The sequence below is a fragment of the Arvicanthis niloticus genome, chromosome 11, assembly GCF_011762505.2.
Source record: "Arvicanthis niloticus isolate mArvNil1 chromosome 11, mArvNil1.pat.X, whole genome shotgun sequence".
Lineage (NCBI taxonomy): Eukaryota > Metazoa > Chordata > Mammalia > Rodentia > Muridae > Arvicanthis > Arvicanthis niloticus.
The window spans coordinates 53246362-53264406 of record NC_047668.1 but is presented as its reverse complement, the minus strand read 5'-3'; the positions used below and the strand labels follow the sequence as shown (position 1 = coordinate 53264406).

General features: G+C 36.4%; 1 protein-coding gene and 1 non-coding gene across 4 annotated transcripts in view; one reads left to right on the top strand and one right to left on the bottom strand.

Moving 5' to 3' along the window:
* Atad2b (ATPase family AAA domain containing 2B) overlaps nucleotides 1-18045 on the top strand; it is a 123076-nt gene that overhangs the window by 75703 nt on the left and 29328 nt on the right. For 2 of the 3 annotated variants that reach the window (XM_034514116.2, XM_076942139.1), the window contains exons 19-21: nucleotides 7830-8015; nucleotides 14090-14225; nucleotides 17686-17882. In XM_034514116.2, coding sequence (XP_034370007.1) covers nucleotides 7830-8015; nucleotides 14090-14225; nucleotides 17686-17882 — 519 coding nt within the window. The remainder of the gene's footprint in view (nucleotides 1-7829; nucleotides 8016-14089; nucleotides 14226-17685; nucleotides 17883-18045) is intronic. The other variant, XM_034514117.2, reaches the window with a different exon arrangement.
* LOC117717459 (U6 spliceosomal RNA) lies at nucleotides 3332-3434 on the bottom strand. Its single transcript, XR_004607939.1, has one exon. It is a non-coding gene; the product is annotated as a U6 spliceosomal RNA (small nuclear RNA).

Genomic DNA, 18045 nt, shown 5'->3' with positions numbered 1-18045 from the left:
CGGCTAGTGTTCTTCACCACTGAGCCATCTCTTTAGCCTTGTGCATGCTGACAAATGTAATTCATAAAATAAAGTCCTATAACAGGAAACCAGTCATGTATATACTATGAGGCCACCAACAGAGATGAGGTTGGTTTACACAGGTTGATGGGTGAAAGTAAAGGCAATCTGTGTGCGTGTGCATATGTGCGATCTGTTCATGTATGGTTGCTTTGATTTAGGGGCAGGAATCTGTGTAATTGAGAATGATTAAACTTTCATGTTTGCTTTCTGGTTTTAGTTTTGCAGTGATGACGATGAGGCCTTTGACTTTGTGCATTCTTGGCAGGTGCTCTTTCACTGGGCTAAAATTTCAGACAACTTTGTTTATTTATACAGATAATTACAATACAAAGGAAGAAAAAGTCCCACCTACAATAGCAACTGTTGTAGTGTTTGTGACTTCTTCTTTTTATGGCATTTATATTTGACTATCAAGCAAATGAAAGATAGACTAACTTGAAAGGTATTCCCAGATACTTGGAGGTTGAAGTAGGACATACAAGATCAGCCAGGGCAGTACAGTGAGATCCTCCTCTCTCCTTTGTTTTCTCTTTGTGCATGTGCGCACATGAGTGTTGCCTGTTGAGGGCAGAACTTAACTCCAGTGTCATTTCTTAGGAGCCTTGCACCTTATTTTTAAGGTAGGTCCTCTTACTGGAACCTGGGTCTAACTGCTTAAGCTAAATTGGCTGGCCAGAAAGCTTCGAGTATGTTCTTGTCTCTACCTTCCAACACTGGATTACAGGCTCATGCTCTCATGTGTGTCTTTTGAGATAAGCAATGGGGTCAAAGTCTGATACTCCCTCATACTCGGGCAGTAAAAACTTTACCCAGTAAATTCTTTCCCAGCCCTTCCCAAATCCTGTTTCTTTAAATTATTTTGGCGGGTTTGGTTGGCTAACAACTGTAATTCCAGGACTCTGGAGGGCTGAGGTAAGAATATTTCAAAAAGCTGTATCTTAGCTAGAGATAAGGTGTATGACACTTTTTTTAAAAAGTCACACTAAAAGAGAGCCATTTTCAAAATGAGAGTCTCTGTTCTGTAGTTATCTGGTGCATGTGTGTCTGTTGTGTATGTACTGCGACTTAGGTTATGGGTTTAGTGTGGTAAAGCATACGTAGGAACACTCAGGATGCCTTGTGGTAAACGGTAGCTTCATAGTTCTGGAAGCCTAAAAGAAAAGTTGTAACTTGACTAAATGTGAATCTTGTTATTTTTTGTTCTCTTTCATTTCTGGCTTTCTTTTTCTAGGTCATGTTGATGGTGAAAGTGAAGGGAGGGGTATCAATTGATAGGAGAAAAATAATGAAAACCCTTGGTTTCACCATTTGGCTGTGTAGTTTGAGAAAAGCCATCTTTTCAGTGCAGTTCAAAAACTTCTTAGATTCAGGCAGGGCTCATGCATGAACAAGCAACAGCTTGGCCAGGCCTTCTGGGCCTGGCAGTGGAACAGCTAGACTAAGACTGCTGATCACTGCTGGGGACCAGCTAGTCACTGTTTATAAATGTAGTCGTTTTTCAACAGATTCTCCAAAAAGAAATTGTTATTAGATAAAACTGATTTTTAAAAATAACTGATAAAGTTCAGCAAATCTTATTCTAAGTAGATAAGAAAAAAATTCTAGGGTAGTGGGTGTTGTTCAAGTACTAAACTGTAGTATTTAAAAAGTTCTCTTTTCTGTATTCCTTTCCTGCCTTTCTGCCTTTTCTCCTTGGGACTAGGACTCTGTCCTGAGGATCAACGCTAAGTAAATGTGTAGCAGAAGAGTCAGTTGATGGCAAGTTTCTCTTAGCATGCATTTCTCTCATGTATGTGACGTTTTTAATTAATTAATTAATTAATTAATTAATGTGTGTGTGTGTGTAGGTGTGTGTATAGGTGTGTAGATCAGAGAACAACTTTTAGAAGATGTTTCTTTCTACGGCATGGGCTCATGGGATTGAATTTATGACATCTGATTTGATCAAGCAACTTTACCCACTGGTTCCCTTTAACATACTTAATACAAAATAAGTTGGATATTTAATAGTATAGCATGAAAATGGAAAAAGGGAAGAAGACTTAAATTACCTTTAAAGGAGTGTATTTCTTATGTGTGAGAAAATGAAGAGTAGAAGAGCCCTCTGTTGTATTCTTTACACTGTGGTGATGGTGTTAACTGCTTAGATGTTTTTAAAAACACATATGCAAGGCATTATCTGTACATACAAATTGTATGTATGTGAGAGGCAGAACTTCTTCTCCCCACGTGTCTGACTTGACTTATAAATTAATATTAGGAGAGAAATATATTAGAGGAATTAGTGCCTATTGAAGAATTCCCTCACTGTCTAAGATTTAGTGTGTCTTAGAATTGCTTGGAAGATTTACTGAAATTTCTTAATTTTTGACTCCAGACCCAGGGGTCTTATTTCACTGAATTTGGGATAGGTTTTAGGAACCTGTATTTTAAACATGTACCCCAATGTATTACTATTGTAGGTCTTAAATAGATTACATTTTGGGATACAGTACTGTGCAGTCTCTGTCTGTCACTAGTAGGCATAATATGGTTCTCTGTGTGTATGTGTGCTGCTCTTAGATTATTGAACATGTATTCCAAGGTGAATGTGAAATCTTGGAACATCCATGGTTGGTACTTAAGTTCCCACATAGTTACTGAGCCCTACAGTATGTCCTGAGGTGTTAGTAATCTATAATAAGAGACTTGATAAACCTAGTGTCAGTGTGGGCAGTGCATGCCTGCAGTCTCAGTACATGGAGGTAGAGACAGGTAGATCAGGAGTTCAGCATTATCCTGGGCTACATAACTAGTTCAATGTCAGCCTCAATTACATGAAACTTTTTCTTTTAAACCCCACCCCCTCCCGAATCAGGAGACAAAAAAACAGAACAAAAATCAATAACTGTGATTCTACCTCTCTTCCATTTTCAAATGTGAATGCTGTCTCTTGTATTGTTTTCATTATTGACTTAGAAAAAAGAATAAATGAATATTGTATTTTATCTTTTTCGTTAAAAGAGATATTATCAAAATAGGATTAATTTATATGTGGTTTGTTTTTTAAGATTAAAAATTATTTTAAATGTCTGTATATGAAGGGGGGTATATGTACACATGAATGCACATGAATGCAAGTGCCCACAAAAGTCAGAGGGGTCTGATTTCCCTGGGCTTGCAGTTTCAGACTCTTGTAAGCAAAGTTTGACCATGTTTTTCCCTCCCCAGCTCTTCCCAGAGCCTTCCTGTTATCCTACCCACCCAGTTTTATATCCACCTCCCTTCAAAAAATACGGAGCGTGTCACAAATTTGCATGTCATCTTTGTTCAGGGGCCAGGCTAATCTTCTATATTGTCCCAGTTTTAATGTATGTGTAGGTGAAGTGCACACTGGTTGTTTTGTGTTTGTTCACATGGGTGTCTGGGTTTTTCTGTGGCATACATTCTCCTTGAGTTTGTAAGCAAATTAGTGTCTTACTTCAGAATGTATAACAATTAATGATTTGAAGTCTTTATGGAATGAAAATATCAGAAAATTTAACTTTCACAGAGGTTATTTTGTGTTAGTATTGCCACAGTTCAGAAACAGTATAGGTGTGCTTGATCACTGGCTGGTTTTGTACTTATGTAGAAAAACATGGTGCCTTTTCTTTTGAATTCTTGATATTCAGAGGTCATACAGTTCTTTGTTTTCACAGAAGATGTTCAGTAAATCTTAGGTGAATAGAATATAAATGCAGTAAAATGATATTAATAGAATAAACCAACAGTAATACTATGTAATCTTATAATAGCAAGATACAAAAAATTCAACTCATTAGTGCTTTAAAATAAAGTACTTTTTATAAAAATTGAATTTTAGCTCCCTAAATTTTACTTTTAGCTGTGTTCCATAATTTTAGTATATTAAGTAACGTGACATTATAGAAGTTTCTTGATGACATAGTTGTTTGCCTCTTGCTGTGATAGATCCTCTTAGGTAAGTCAGAGCATATCTGACTTTGAGTTTTCTACTTTATTCACATTTGCATTTGATTTTTTTCATCTAGATTTCAGATTTCAATTTTTAAACAAAATGGTTTGTAATTAAGCTATAAATTCTTAACTAAAAGCATGCATACATAGGGCTGGGTATATAACTCATTGGTAGGACACTGAGCAACTTGTACAAAGCTCTGGATCTGATCCCCAGAGCTGCCAAAATAGAGAATGAAAATGGCAAAAATTTTACACATTGAACTTGTAGGCACACAGTGCTGGGGCATCAAGCCGAGGGTCTGACACACAAGGCGAGTCTCTGTCTATACACTTTAGTTTGGTGGCTAGAGTGCTGCCTCCTCAGTTTTGTTTTTCAGATTAGAACTCCTATAAATATAAGTGCAGTTTATATCATTAGTGGTCCCTTGAATGGGTACTTTTAGTTCCAGTAATTTGAGTTTTTCTTTGATATCAAGCATAAGTAATTTGTGATTTAAAAAAAAAAAAAAAACCAATTTCAAGGCAAAGAAAACCTGGTTAAGAGACTGTAATATCTGGGTCAAGGAGGAAGCCAGGAGGAAATAAACAGTGTGAACAGACACTGGAACATGTTCATTTTACGTGTGCAAGAGTGCTGGTCATGTCAGAAGTGTTTTGAAACGGTTGGTTCAGTAATTTGGCCTACTGTCTTTTTTTCTCTATAACAGTTTTTCTGTTATCTACTACACCTTGCACATCCACCAATCCAAGACACCTTATAGGTGAGTATTTTTCTAGTTCTCAAATGGCATCAGTTGTTCCCAGCCAGTTTCCACTTCATTAAAAGTAGGCTCTATTTTTCCTCTGAACTAACAGGTATTTGATTCCACAAAGACTATTTTAGTCCACAGCTTTAAAAATTGCCAACACGGGATGTAGCTCAGTGACAGAGTACTTGCCTGTTGTGTGAAGCCTTGAGTTCCATCCTCAGAACCCTGCTTCCCCAACACCAAAACATGGTCTAATGATCACTGATAGGCTGCTTTTACATTACTCTTAAACCAACATCCCACAGTTTACAATAAAATTACATTTTTTTCTTTGATGTTTATATTCTTAATTTTAAAATGCTAGTTTTGGAACATTCATTCATTCATTCATTCATTGCTTCTAATTGACCTTGGGTCTTAGAAACACTCTACAAGCACTTCCTCACTAAGTTTCAACTCTCCTTTTGAAGTTTTAGTATAAACCTGGGAAATTAGAACAAGTTGGTTTTATATTTAAAACTATGTAAGTATACTGTAATATCAGGATATACAAACAGGAATTAAAAGGAAAAGTCAGTAGTACTTTTCAATATTTCTAGAAAGTAAACATGGTTCCCAACTAAAGGCTTAGAGGAAACATTGTAGAAACAGTCTGTAGATGTTGTTTCTCTCTGGTAGTCTTCTGTAATAAGGTTAGTTCTCCAGTCATAACATTATACTCTTGGGTTGAAAAGGCTAATAAGCCTTTTAGATTTTTCTGTATTTGTGTTAGACTCATCTGCTCTGGGTTTTCTAAACTAATTTGTAAAATTTTATATATATATATAAAAGAGGATATTTTTAGGGACATTGGAAATAATAGAATATTATGTTTAATAATAATAAATTTGAATAACAAATTTGAAGAGGATTTGATGAAAATAAAAAGAAATCTAAACAAAGCCTCATCTCTGAGAACTGACTGACTATGTGCAGTTCACAGTTACCAGTCAGCAGAGCACTTGTTGCTTGCGTTGTTTAACTACTGGCTTTAGGAAGTTCTTCCTGTCCTTGACCTGTTGTACTGCCCGGTCACACTGATACCTGGAAGTAGCTGGATGTTTTGAACATGTATTCTGTCAGACAGTCTAACAGAAGTACTAGAATAAAAGGCCAAAAAAAAAAAAAAAATCATCGAGGCATGTTTTGTTTTCTCCTGCACACCAGGCATGAGGTGGCTTGGAGTAGTTCATTTATGAAGTCTGTGAGTAGTTACTGTTTGCTAGTCTTCTTTCTTTCTCTTTTTAGTTTCTCTTCCTCTTAATTTTATCAGCATAGACAGGAGAATTGGAAAGTAGCAGTAAGAATTAGTTCCAGTCTTTCTCATACCACGCCTGGTCTTGGCAGCATGAACATTTTTTTTAAGTGAATGTCTTAGCTGCCTCTGCACTCCTGTGTGCTCCTTCCTTTGCCAATTATTTATGCTTGTTTTTTTTTTTAATTTTCTATGAGAACTTTGAAGAGAAAAAAATTACAGATTTCCAAAATTTAGGATAACACTATTTTCAGTAAAGGTCAGAGTTTGTGAGTCCTGAAGAAACTGTGTCTACAGCTGCCCTGGATTGGTGGATATGCAAGTAGCAAGCAAACATTCTTTTGAAACATGTGATAGGAGCACCTATATTCCTTCCATCTTGGGAGAGTCTATTTGAGCCTCTGTCATCTGGTTACTGTGTAGACAGCACCTTTTATTTTATTCGAAAGGTTTAATGTGTGAAATATTAGTGAATAAACTTATGTAATTTGTAAGGATGCTCATGAAACAAAAATAGTTCTTTTTATTCTTTAGAAAATTTCTAATAATTTGTTTGTATGCTTGTTTATTTTGTGTGTGTGTGTGTGTGTGTGTGTGTGTGTGTGTGTGTGTAAATCTTGCTATGTAGCCCAGGCTGGCCTCAAACTTGCTCCGTAACCCTATCTGTCTTAACTGTCAGTCCTTTTGCCTCAGCCACCTACATGTTGGGATTATAGGCATGAGTTACTACATCTGCTCTTAGTCATTTGTGTTAGGTTCTTATTTATCTTTTACTTTACACAGGCTCATTGTAATGTGTTTAAAATAAGGGAAATAACTAAAGAATAGAAATTTATAGTTAGAAGAAATATTGTCAGATGTTCAACATTTATTTCTAAACTTGTTAAAAAGATTGCATATTATTAACATGCAAGAATTCAGTGATGGGCGGCTCACCAGATGTTAACTTACTGATACCCAGTCTGGTTCTTACAGTTGTGTGTTGGCAGAGTGTGATGGGAAGGATGGTTTTAACAACTGAGGAAAAGGCCATTTTAATTTTCTGACCATGGAAGTGTCTCAGAGCCCCTTGCTAACTTACTGTTCCTCTTTAGAGAAGTAGGACTGTTTGTAACTACGAAGAATTGAGTGTGTAAGCAGAAAGTTCATTAAATTTAAGCTCTAAGCCGGGCGGTGGTGGCGCATGCCTTTAATCCCAGCACTTGGGAGGCAGAGGCAGGCGGATTTCTGAGTTTGAGGCCAGCCTGGTCTACAGAGTGAGTTCCAGGACAGCCAAGGCTATACAGAGAAACCCTGTCTTGAAAAACCAAAAAAAAAAAAACTTTAAGCTCTATGTTAGTGCTTGGTTAACATGTGTTCTTATGTTCAGTGATTTTAGACACTGCTTAAGTATTTCAACAGTGCTGTCCTTTTCTTCCTTGTTGAAGTTCACTAATGACACTAAAGTGAATATGGGTGATAGAGGTGCTATGCTTATTTTTTATTTGAAGCATTTTTAATAGTGGTGTGCCCTATTATTTGTACAAGGTAAAAAACATTTTTCTATCTTTATGCTATTAATATGTACTGAATAGGAGTGGTTAAATTATAAAATATCTATTTATATATGATGAGGCAAGAATAAATAGGAGTTATATAGATAGGTTTGTATTCTATCTTGGAAATTAAGTTTGGGGATGATTGACATCTTTAATGTATTCAGGGGTTGGTTTGTAGCTTTGGAGTCCTCAGTGTGATCTTTTACACACTGGTTCTTTCCTTAGATATTCCGAGAAGCTCGCAGAACTGTACCGAGCATTGTTTACATGCCTCACATTGGTGACTGGTGGGATGCTGTCAGCGAGACTGTGAGAGCGACTTTCCTGACATTGCTGCAGGATATACCATCCTTTTCACCTATATTTTTATTGTCTACCTCTGAAACCATGTACAGTGAACTGCCTGAAGAGGTAAGTGCTTAAATATCCATTTTGCCTTATTATATTGTTGTGAGCCTAGCCTTTAATGGCTGAGCCATGTCTTCTGTATTACTATACTGTTAAAAAAATTGTTGACTTATGAAATTAAACAACTTTCAGTTATAATAAAAATTACAATTTTTATCCCAAATTGACAGCTTTTTATCCACTATTCACTTCACTGTTGTGAAGATGAGACAATTCCATGCCTAAAGCAGAGCCTGATGCATGCAACTTCTTGAGAAAGCCTGAGCTTTTCCAACATCTCTTCCTTTATAATGTCCCTCTTCATTCTTTGTGAGATCAGTTGATGGGATGGGACCTGTAGCTGTTCATTGGTAGAGTTAGATTTTATTTGTGTTAAGTATTATTGTACATTTTTCATTTAAAAATTATATCTGAAATTTACTTTTGAGGTCAAATAAAAAGTAAAGCCATAATTGATTCAGGGGAAGAAATTGGCTTTGAATGAAACTCATCAAAATTATCTGTCTGCCAGTCAGTCAGTCTGTCTGCCTGCCTGTCTGCCTATCTACCTATCTACTTCCCCTACCCCTTTTTGAGACATGGTTTCTTCTGTAGCCCTAGATGTCCTGGAACTTGCTCTGTAAACCAGGCTGGCCTCAGACTTATGGAGAACTGCCTGCTCTGCCTCCTCTGAGTGCTGGGATTAAAGGAGTGTGCCATGACAGCCCAACTTGATTAAATTTTTTAAAAATGATTTATTTTTATTTTATGTGTATTGGTGTTTTGCCTGCATGTTTTGCCTGTGTGAGGGTGTTGAATCCTCTGAAACTGCAGTTCTGAGCTGTCATGTGGTGCTGGGAATTAAACCTGGGTCTGTGGAAGACCAGCCAGTACTCTTAACTGCTGAACCATCTCTCCAGCTCCTTATTAAAAAAAATTCTAATACTCCAATCTTACATTTGACCTTCAAATGATATCTTTTAGAAATACTTATTGAAAAATATTTTTCCAGGAGATACTGTAAAAATGATGTTCATCTAAAATATTTACGTTTTAAATGTAATATAAACCTGATTATATAGATTTTTTTTTTTTTTTTTTTTGTTTTTGTTTTTCAAGACAGGGTTTCTCTGTGTAGTTCTGGCTGTCCTGGAACTCACTCTGTAGACCAGGCTGGCCTCGAACTCAGAAATCCGCCTGCCTCTGCCTCCCAAGTGCTGGGATTAAAGGCGTGTGCCACCACTGCCCAGCTATATAGAATTTTGTAATTCAAATATTTGTTTTCTGAGTTCTTTCATGTTTTACCTTTTGCTAATTGTTTTGATAGAATGTTTGCATGATTTATTGCTCTTGTGTGAAACAATTTATTTTAAATAATAATGGTAGTAATAATAATAATTGTGTGTGCATATGCAGGCTATGATGTGTATGTCAGAGAACAACTTTTGAGAATCAGCTCCTTTCTTCCATTGTCATTTCTGGGCATCAAACTCAGGTTGTCAGTCAGGCTTGCATGGCAAACACTTTGACTTGATGAGGCATCTTACTGACCTAAGTAGGCTTTTTTATTTTTAATTTGTGTGTGTCCGTGTGCATATGTGTGTGTGTGTGTGTGTGTGTATGCGTGTATGCAAGCACAAAGGTCATAAAAGAACATTATGTCCCTTTTAACTGGAGTGACAAGCAGTTAGTTGTAAGCTGTGTGACTTGGATGCTGGGAACTAAATCTGAGTCCTCTGTAAGAGTGGCCTTCTGCTCTTAACTGCTGGGCTACTCATCTGTCCCAAATAAAATTTGAATGTTTAGTATCTGATAGGATATGAAGACTATTAACCATAACTTTTAGCTTATTGCCATAGAGTGCATAGTTTAGCTGTACGTAGTATTTAGAAAAACTAAGATATTGATTGATTATCCTTAATTAGCAGAAGTTTGTTAGCATTGAACATGAGATTTTTAGCTTCTTTTCCTTTTATATCACCATTTTGTATTTTTGCCTTTATTAATCATATAGACATTAAGAATACTTACATTTTATAGGTGAAGATTATGTGAATTCTCTATATACCGATTGCATAATTGTGCAATTTAAAAATACTCTGTGTAAATGTAACTTTTTCTCACGTAATTGTCATCTCTGAGGTTTACTGCCTCTGTCTGCTAACTTAGGCCTAATCCTGGAAACTTTAAGTCTCTGTACAATCTAATGTAGGCCTAGAGTGTTTGCAACGTCTGAGACTTACTACTGAATAAGATCCCCCTTTTTAGTTCTTTCTGAACTCTGGAGGGCTAGGTCAAGTCAGCTTGGAGGCTTAAATTCTCTCCAAGCTGATTGATTGAATCTGGCTTCTCTCTTGGTCTCTTACTCAATTGCTCTGCTTGGCCTCAACTAACTCTATCAATCTCTTCTGATCTTCTGGCTCCTTCTCTTGTTGTCTCTTCAATCTGTCTCTGTAAAACTGCCTCCTCTCTGCTTCTGCTCCTTAGGTAGCTTCCCTTTCTTCTTTCTTCCTGTGAGACTTGGGGCATATTCTGTCCAATGATTCATCATTTTATCCACCACTCAAGACATTATTTTCAAACATTCATTTTGCAAACCTAACTATATCTTCACTGTTTGGTGAATACTAAGGGTGTGTCCACAGTCCAGTCAGGGGGACTAAATGTGTTCACTAAGGGTCATACCACAACTAAAAAGTTTTTTTTTTTAAGTAAATAACACAATCTCAGGGTGTGATCAAATACCCTGCAACAATTCTGTAATAAGTACTATTGTAATCATAAATGGGAAAGGTTTTCATCTATGTATATGTATATCCATCCATTTATCCATCCATCCATTTATCCATCCATTTACCCATCTATTTACCCATCCATTTATCCATCCATCCATCCATCCATCCATCCATCCATCCCTGTCTAGTTTCAAGCTCATGGCAGTCCTTAGCCTCCTAAATGTGAGCTGTGATGCCAGGTTCTGCTCTGTTTTTAAGAGAATTATTCCCGCCGGGCAGTGGTGGCGCACGCCTTTAATCCCAGCACTTGGGAGGCAGAGGCAGGTGGATTTCTGAGTTCGAGGCCAGCCTGGTCTACAGAGTGAGTTCCAGGACAGCCCGGGCTACACAGAGAAACCCTGTCTCAAAAAAAAACCAAAAAAAAAAAAAAAAAAAAAAAAAAAAAAAAGAATTATTCCCATGGGACTTGTGTTGTTAGTACAAATAACAGTCGTTTTTTAGAACTCCTTTTATATTCTTATATTCTTTTATATTCTTTATTTTCTTAATGTTTCTTTCTTCTAGTCTAGTAGCCCAAAACAACATTAGAACTTCAATTCACGTTAATTTTCATTTTATCTTAAGTACTTAGTGTATATATATTTTAAAATATAAATAATATATTACTAGAATGTTGTGGTAATGAATATGTTTATTTTGAGGAAATAAGCTCAGGTGTCTTTAAAATTTTTGGTCAAAAAATTTAGAAATCATTGCTCTGTAATAATAGAGGCTAAAAATCCGAGGTGTCTCACTGCTATTTAACATGGCAGAGCAAAGGTTTAATTCAGGGTTTTTTTGTTCCAAGATCATATACTAATAGTAATTCTTTTTTTAAAAATTTTAATTCTGTTATTTATTTTATGTATATGGATGTTTTGTCAGCATGTATGTCTGTGTACCTCATGTGTACTTGGTGTCTACAGAGACAAGAAGAGGGCCTCAGATCCCTTAGAACTTGAGTTAAATACTATTGTGAGTTGCCATGTTGGTCCTAGGAATTGGCCCAGGGACCTGGAAGAAGATCCAGTGTTCTTAGTCACTGAGTCGTCTCTCTAGCCCTCCTGATAGCAATTCTTTAAGATGCCATAGATGCAGTTTCCTGATGTGATGTTTAGGCTTGATGAGTGGTCAAGAAGATACCAAATTTATCCTTATCAGTTAAGACCATCACTCAATTTCTATAAATTTATTAAGGTGCCTGTTTGTTGCAATGTGATGTCTTAATAAGTCTGAATTTACTTATGGCATGTGCTGTCTGTTTTCTTTACTCTTCTATCAACAATGAGTAGCAAACTATCTAGTATAGTTTCTGGTCATATAAACACACACAGACATTTATATACACATGTATTTCAAGCACAGTAAGTCTCGACTGAGTGGTTGACCAGAATATGTGAAAAATAGATTATCACTGCTCTACAGGAATTAAAGTTTAGAGAGATGAGAGACATTGAAAAAGTAAAAAAAAAAAAAAATTATGGAAATGCTATAGTATGAAGTTGAAGAAGATCTGGGTTCAGTTCCCAGCACGCACATTGGTAGCCTTATAGCAGTTGTGACACCAGCTGCAGTGGCTGTGACACGCTGTTTTGTCACAAACCCATATTCACACATATATACACATACTTAATATTATCTTTTTTGAAATAGAATAGTAGAATAAAAAAGAAATATTAACTTTATTACTGAAAAGATGTCACTAAAAATGAAAAGCAAGCCTTAGACTGGTAGATAAGCTTTGAAATAGGTCATTTTTCTGATGAATGACATTAAAAAATGTGTTTAAAAAAACTCTTTTAACTTACTAATGTAGTAGTAATCCAGTTGGCTCATAGTTGGCTCAGTGAGTAAAGGCACTTGCTGCCAAAATTGACCACTTATGTTTGAGCCATTTCTGTGACTCTTGGAAGTTTTCCTCCTAACCTCTACAGGCATGTCACATACACACACACACACACACACACACACACACACACACACACAAATCTCGTGCATATACAAATTCTATCAAATGGTGTGTGTGTGTGTTTTGGTATTTTGAGATAGGGTTTCTTTCTCTGTGTAGCCCTAGCTGTCCTGGAACTCACTCTGTAGACCAGACTGACCTTGAACTTACAGAGATCTACCTGCCTCGGTCTCCCAAGTACTGGGATTAAAGGTGTGTGCCGCCTCCACCACCCAACCCCATCAAATGGTTTTTGATAAAGGTTTTGGGACTGTTAACTCTGGGAAAGTCTATTCTACATGCTAAAAAAATGAAACTGAAAGTTTATCTTATACCTAATGCAAAATTAACTTAAACAAATCAAAGATATGTAAGAGCTACAACTTTTAAGATTCTTAGAAGTAAGCATGATAGTAAACTTTATGACACCATATTTGACAGTGAGTTCTTGGATATCACCAAAAAAGCAAAAACAAAAGAAAAGTACTAAAAATAAGTAGGTAGATCTTGCAAAAATTAAAAACTTTTGTATATTAATGGGTATTATTGGTAGAGTGAAAGGCAAACCATAAAATGGGAGAGATAATTGAAACAATAAGAAAAGCTTCTTATCAGAGAATCTAGAGTCTAGAAGGTAGAAGTTAGACCTACCAGTCAACCAATCAGCCAACCAACCACTAGACAAAAAAACAACAAAAAAAACCCCAAAAAAACCCAAAAAAAAAAAAAAAAAAACCCCAAAGGCGGTGTTAAGTGTCACGTGACAAATGTGGATGGTGTACAGGATGTTAAGTAGCATATCTTGGAAGGGGGAGCTGTGTATTGAGAGCCTTGCTAGAGCAGGTGAGGAGATGGGAGGTAGGTAATCAGCACAGTAGATAATGAGAGATGAGAACTACTGACTCACTTTTACTTTGAATTTTTATTAAAGTTGTATGATGGAATAGTCTGTATGAAGTGTTTCAAACTCTAGTTTATTGACAGCAGAACCAGGATTCCAGAGGGTACAATGAATAGACTTGGTAGGGAAAGAACAGAGGATGAGAAATAGAAAGAAACATGAAGATTTTAAAGTTATTGTTAATATGCTTACAGCTCTTTATTGTATGTTTTAAATATTTTGGTTCTACGTAATAGTGCTACAATCAACTATTTGATTTGCTGTTACCTAATGATTTTTACATATATACTTCCACTGGTTATTTAGTTGGACAGCCGGACTCCTTATTGTGGTTTTGTTTATGGAGTCAAACTTTTGTCAGAATGAATGTGCTGTGTTTATTGAGAATGGGACAAGAAATGGAAGGAATTTTAATTTGATTTAATATGTATGCTTTTAATTCTGTATTCTCTTTTGTGTATGTGTATATGTATAGGTTAAATGTATCTTTAGAATACAGTATGAAGAGGTATTATATATTCAAAGACCCATTGAAGAAGATCGAAGAAAGTTTTTCCAAGAACTTATTCTCCATCAGGCGTCAATGGCACCACCACGAAGGAAACATACTGGTAAGTCCCAAAGCTTTACAAGAAAAAGACAATGGAATTAAATATTCAGGTCATCAGTCTTGGTGGCAAACACCTTTATCCACTGAGCCATCTCACTGGCTTAGATGACATGTTGAAAATGGCTGTGTGGTTACCTAATCCAAGGTTGAATACATCTTTGTTAAAGTTTTCTTAAGCCCAACTTCAGAAATTCTGGTAAATTCTGCCAAGGGGAAAAAAGTTATCAGTCCTTTGTTTTGCTCTTTGAAGCACCTGGTTCTTGTAATGGCAGGTTGTGAATAACAAGTTATTGATTACATTGTGGAGCAGGACAAGTTTGATAATCTGAGAGATGGTATGTTACTTTTCTCTTGTTATAAAATGCCTGGTAAAAATAAGGAAGGAAGGGTTTGGATAGATGAGTCGATTCCAATAAGAAAAGCATCACCGTGGTGGGAAAGCAAGACACTGGTCATGCTGCGTCTACAGTCAGGAAGCCTAGTGGGGAATGCTGGTGCAAAGTGTGCCTCCTCCTGTATGGGCCACGGGGCAGTGTTCTATCGGCCCTCTTCATTGATTCCCCTCTGCTCACAGACAACCATAGGTGAGTCCCTCAGGTAATCCCACATCCAGGCATGTGGACAGTGGAATTTAACAACAAAAGCTGGTTAGAATGTGGTCTTTTCTGGTTTACTTGCTAATTTAAAAATATTCATTTAGTATATATTAGGTGGCATTTGAAAGTTCACCACGGCCTTGTTTTAAGTGTTTGATTTTTCTTGGGTTTGGAACCGTAACATTTAGAAAACCTCAAGAACTTGTTGGAATTTAAGCTATCTGAATTAGAGAAAGACTGCAGTCTAAGACATTGAGGAAGGTTTCTTTTTCTACTTTTAAAGGTACATTAAAAAATGAGGTCCTATTGCTGATCTTTCAACCTCTACAAGGAAATACCACTTTTGTTAAAACAATTTTAAGCCTATATTGCCTTGTTCTGTTTTTAAAAATGCCATTATAATTAATTCTTGGAAATTTTCATATATGCATAAGTGCACTTTTAATATGTACCCCCACTCATCTCCCACCTCCTCCCAGATCTGCTCTCTATCCCCTTAATCTCTCCTGTTTTACATTTATCTTAACTGTTCTTGTTGGATACTAAATATTTTTTCTTTTTCTTGTTAAGTTCTTATGTTTTCATAAATATCTACTTGTTTTGGGTTTTGTTGTTTATGTGTTATATTGTTACTATATCAAACATTTTTACCTTGATAACAGTTTATTTTTCTTTTTAATATACTCTTAAATAAATATATTTTTAGTCTCATCAATTTGAATTTATTTTTTTATTTATTTTGAAACTCATTCTGCTTCAGCATCTTAGTGCAGGGACGGAGTCTCTATGCCTGGCCTAAATTCTGTTTTTTAGAGTATTTTTTTCTTTATACTTAAAATTTTTATTTACTGTGTTTGTGTATGATGAATACTTTATGGAGTTGGTTATTTCCTTTTACCTTTATGTGGGTTTTGGAGATTGAACTCAAGTCTCTAAGGCAAGTACTTTATCCATTAAGCCATCTTACTGGCCCTCTTAATGGGTTTTTTGAGACAGAGTCTTACTATGTAGCCCCAGCTGGCCTTGAAATCCTGATTGTCTTATTATACCACCCTGAATGGGCAGTTCATTGACTTTCATTTTTCATGTTAAAGACCCCATGGAAATAATTAGTATTTACTGAGTCCCAAGCTTTAGTATGATGCCAAGAAAAAATATTTTTTTTCTTTATTAAAAGTTAAAAGCTTCTCTTTCAGAGGTCCTGAGTTCAATTCCCAGCAACCACATGGTGGCTCACAACCATCTAACTGGGATTTGATGCCCTCTTCTGGCATGCCTGTGTACATGTAAATACATACATAAAATAAATTTTAAAAAAAGTTAAAGTGTTATGAAGATCCCCCCCTTCTTGTTGTTCTTCTCTTACTCTTCCTTCTCTTCTTCCTCTTCCTCCTCTTCTTCCTCCACTTCTTCTTTCCTCTCCTCCCTCCCCATCTCCCTACTCCTCCTCCTCCTCTTCCACCTCCACCTCTTCTTCCTCCTTCCTTTTTTTTTTTTTTTTTAAAGAAAGAATCTCAACTGTGTAGCTCTGGCTCTCCTAGAACTCACAGACATCCACGTGCCTCTGCTCCCAGAGTATTAAGATTGAAGGTGTGTGCTGTCACATTGGGCTTGAAAGATAATTTTGTAATTCATTTCATACACCTGACAAAGGAATTTGATGAAGACAATATGGACATCTCTCAGCACTTTACAGAAGAAATTAAAAACATTTTATTAATTTTTATTAATAAAACGGGCAAATGATAAAATGCACATAGATAGTAAATAAATATGAAATTATTATATGTGGTGATGGAAATGTATAACATCGGCATCTTCATTAGGATATTGTAGTTTTATAAGATTTCATCAGTGGATAAAGTTTGTATAAGATTCCCTATGTTACTTTCTTTTGTAAAATTCCATTTTTGTAATGAACTTGAAATAAAAAACACTATAAACAAAATCCACAGCAAAGTTAAAACCAGAAAAATAAATAGCTTTCTATCCTCGTAAACAACTCCTGCATTCTGTTGTTCACCACCTTTGCCCCTTTTCTTGTTCTTTTTCTTATATCTTGTATCCATATGCACATTTGTTTAAATATATAGACTACTATCCACATATGAGGGAGAACATGTAGGACTGTTTTTTTCCAAGATTGGGTGATCTTGCTTAAAATTGTACAGTCCATGTCCGTGATAGTTCAGCCTGTTTTTCCATGTCTTCCATGACCTTTTTTTTTTTTTTTTTTTTTTGAGCTTTCTGCTTTGTGAGGCTGGAGAGAGACCCTAGTAGTTAAAAGCATGTGCTATTTAATCATGAAGGCTGAAATTCAGAGTCCCAGCACCAGGACATGTACAAGGCAAGAGTGGCTTGGTGCTGCATGTAACTCTGGTGAGGATGAGGACAAAAATAGAAGGGTCTTTGGGGCTTGCTGGCTGCATTCTCACTGAAAAACGTAAGCTCCTGCTTCAGTGAGAGACCCTGCCTTGATGGAGTAAAACAGAGAAAAATAGGGAGGACACCAATGTTCCCCTGTGGCCTAGACACATTTGCATACATGCACACCCTCATACAGACACACGTGCAGGTGTGCATGCACACACAGTTTCTGCTTCTAGGTGCTGCTCACTGTTCCTTGTGGTTCTCAGAACATGAGGTACAGTTTTAGAGGGCCAGGAGACCTGTTGTGAGTTATTTAATGAGGTGAAGTTATTCTCTTACTTCCTTTTCAATTCCATTTGAAGTTTTACTTATTGGATTTTCATGGTTTGCAGACTTGTAATTTTACTTTTCTTTACAGATGTTTTGAGAGAATGCCAGAATACCAATTGAGTCCTGGCTTATCATGCTAAGTCTTAACTTCCCCCTCTTTTTTAGCTCTTTGTGCTATGGAAGAGCTTCCACTTGCACTACCATCTCCTCCTCGTCAGTTATCAGAATCAGAAAAAAATCGGATGGAAGACCAGGAGGAAAATACGTTACGAGAATTGCGGTTGTTCCTCAGGGATGTTACCAAGAGGCTGGCCACAGATAAACGCTTTAACATCTTCAGCAAACCGGTGGATATTGAAGAGGTCTTGTTTCAGTAGTGTGCAAACAGTGAAGTTGAACTGGCTAAAAGAAAAAAAATATTGACATCTTTTTTGGAAGGAAAAAAAGCAAAGGCATGGATGAATATTACCCCTAGCCTGTAAAATTTTAATCCATGTGATAACTACCAGTGTCACCACAAACATC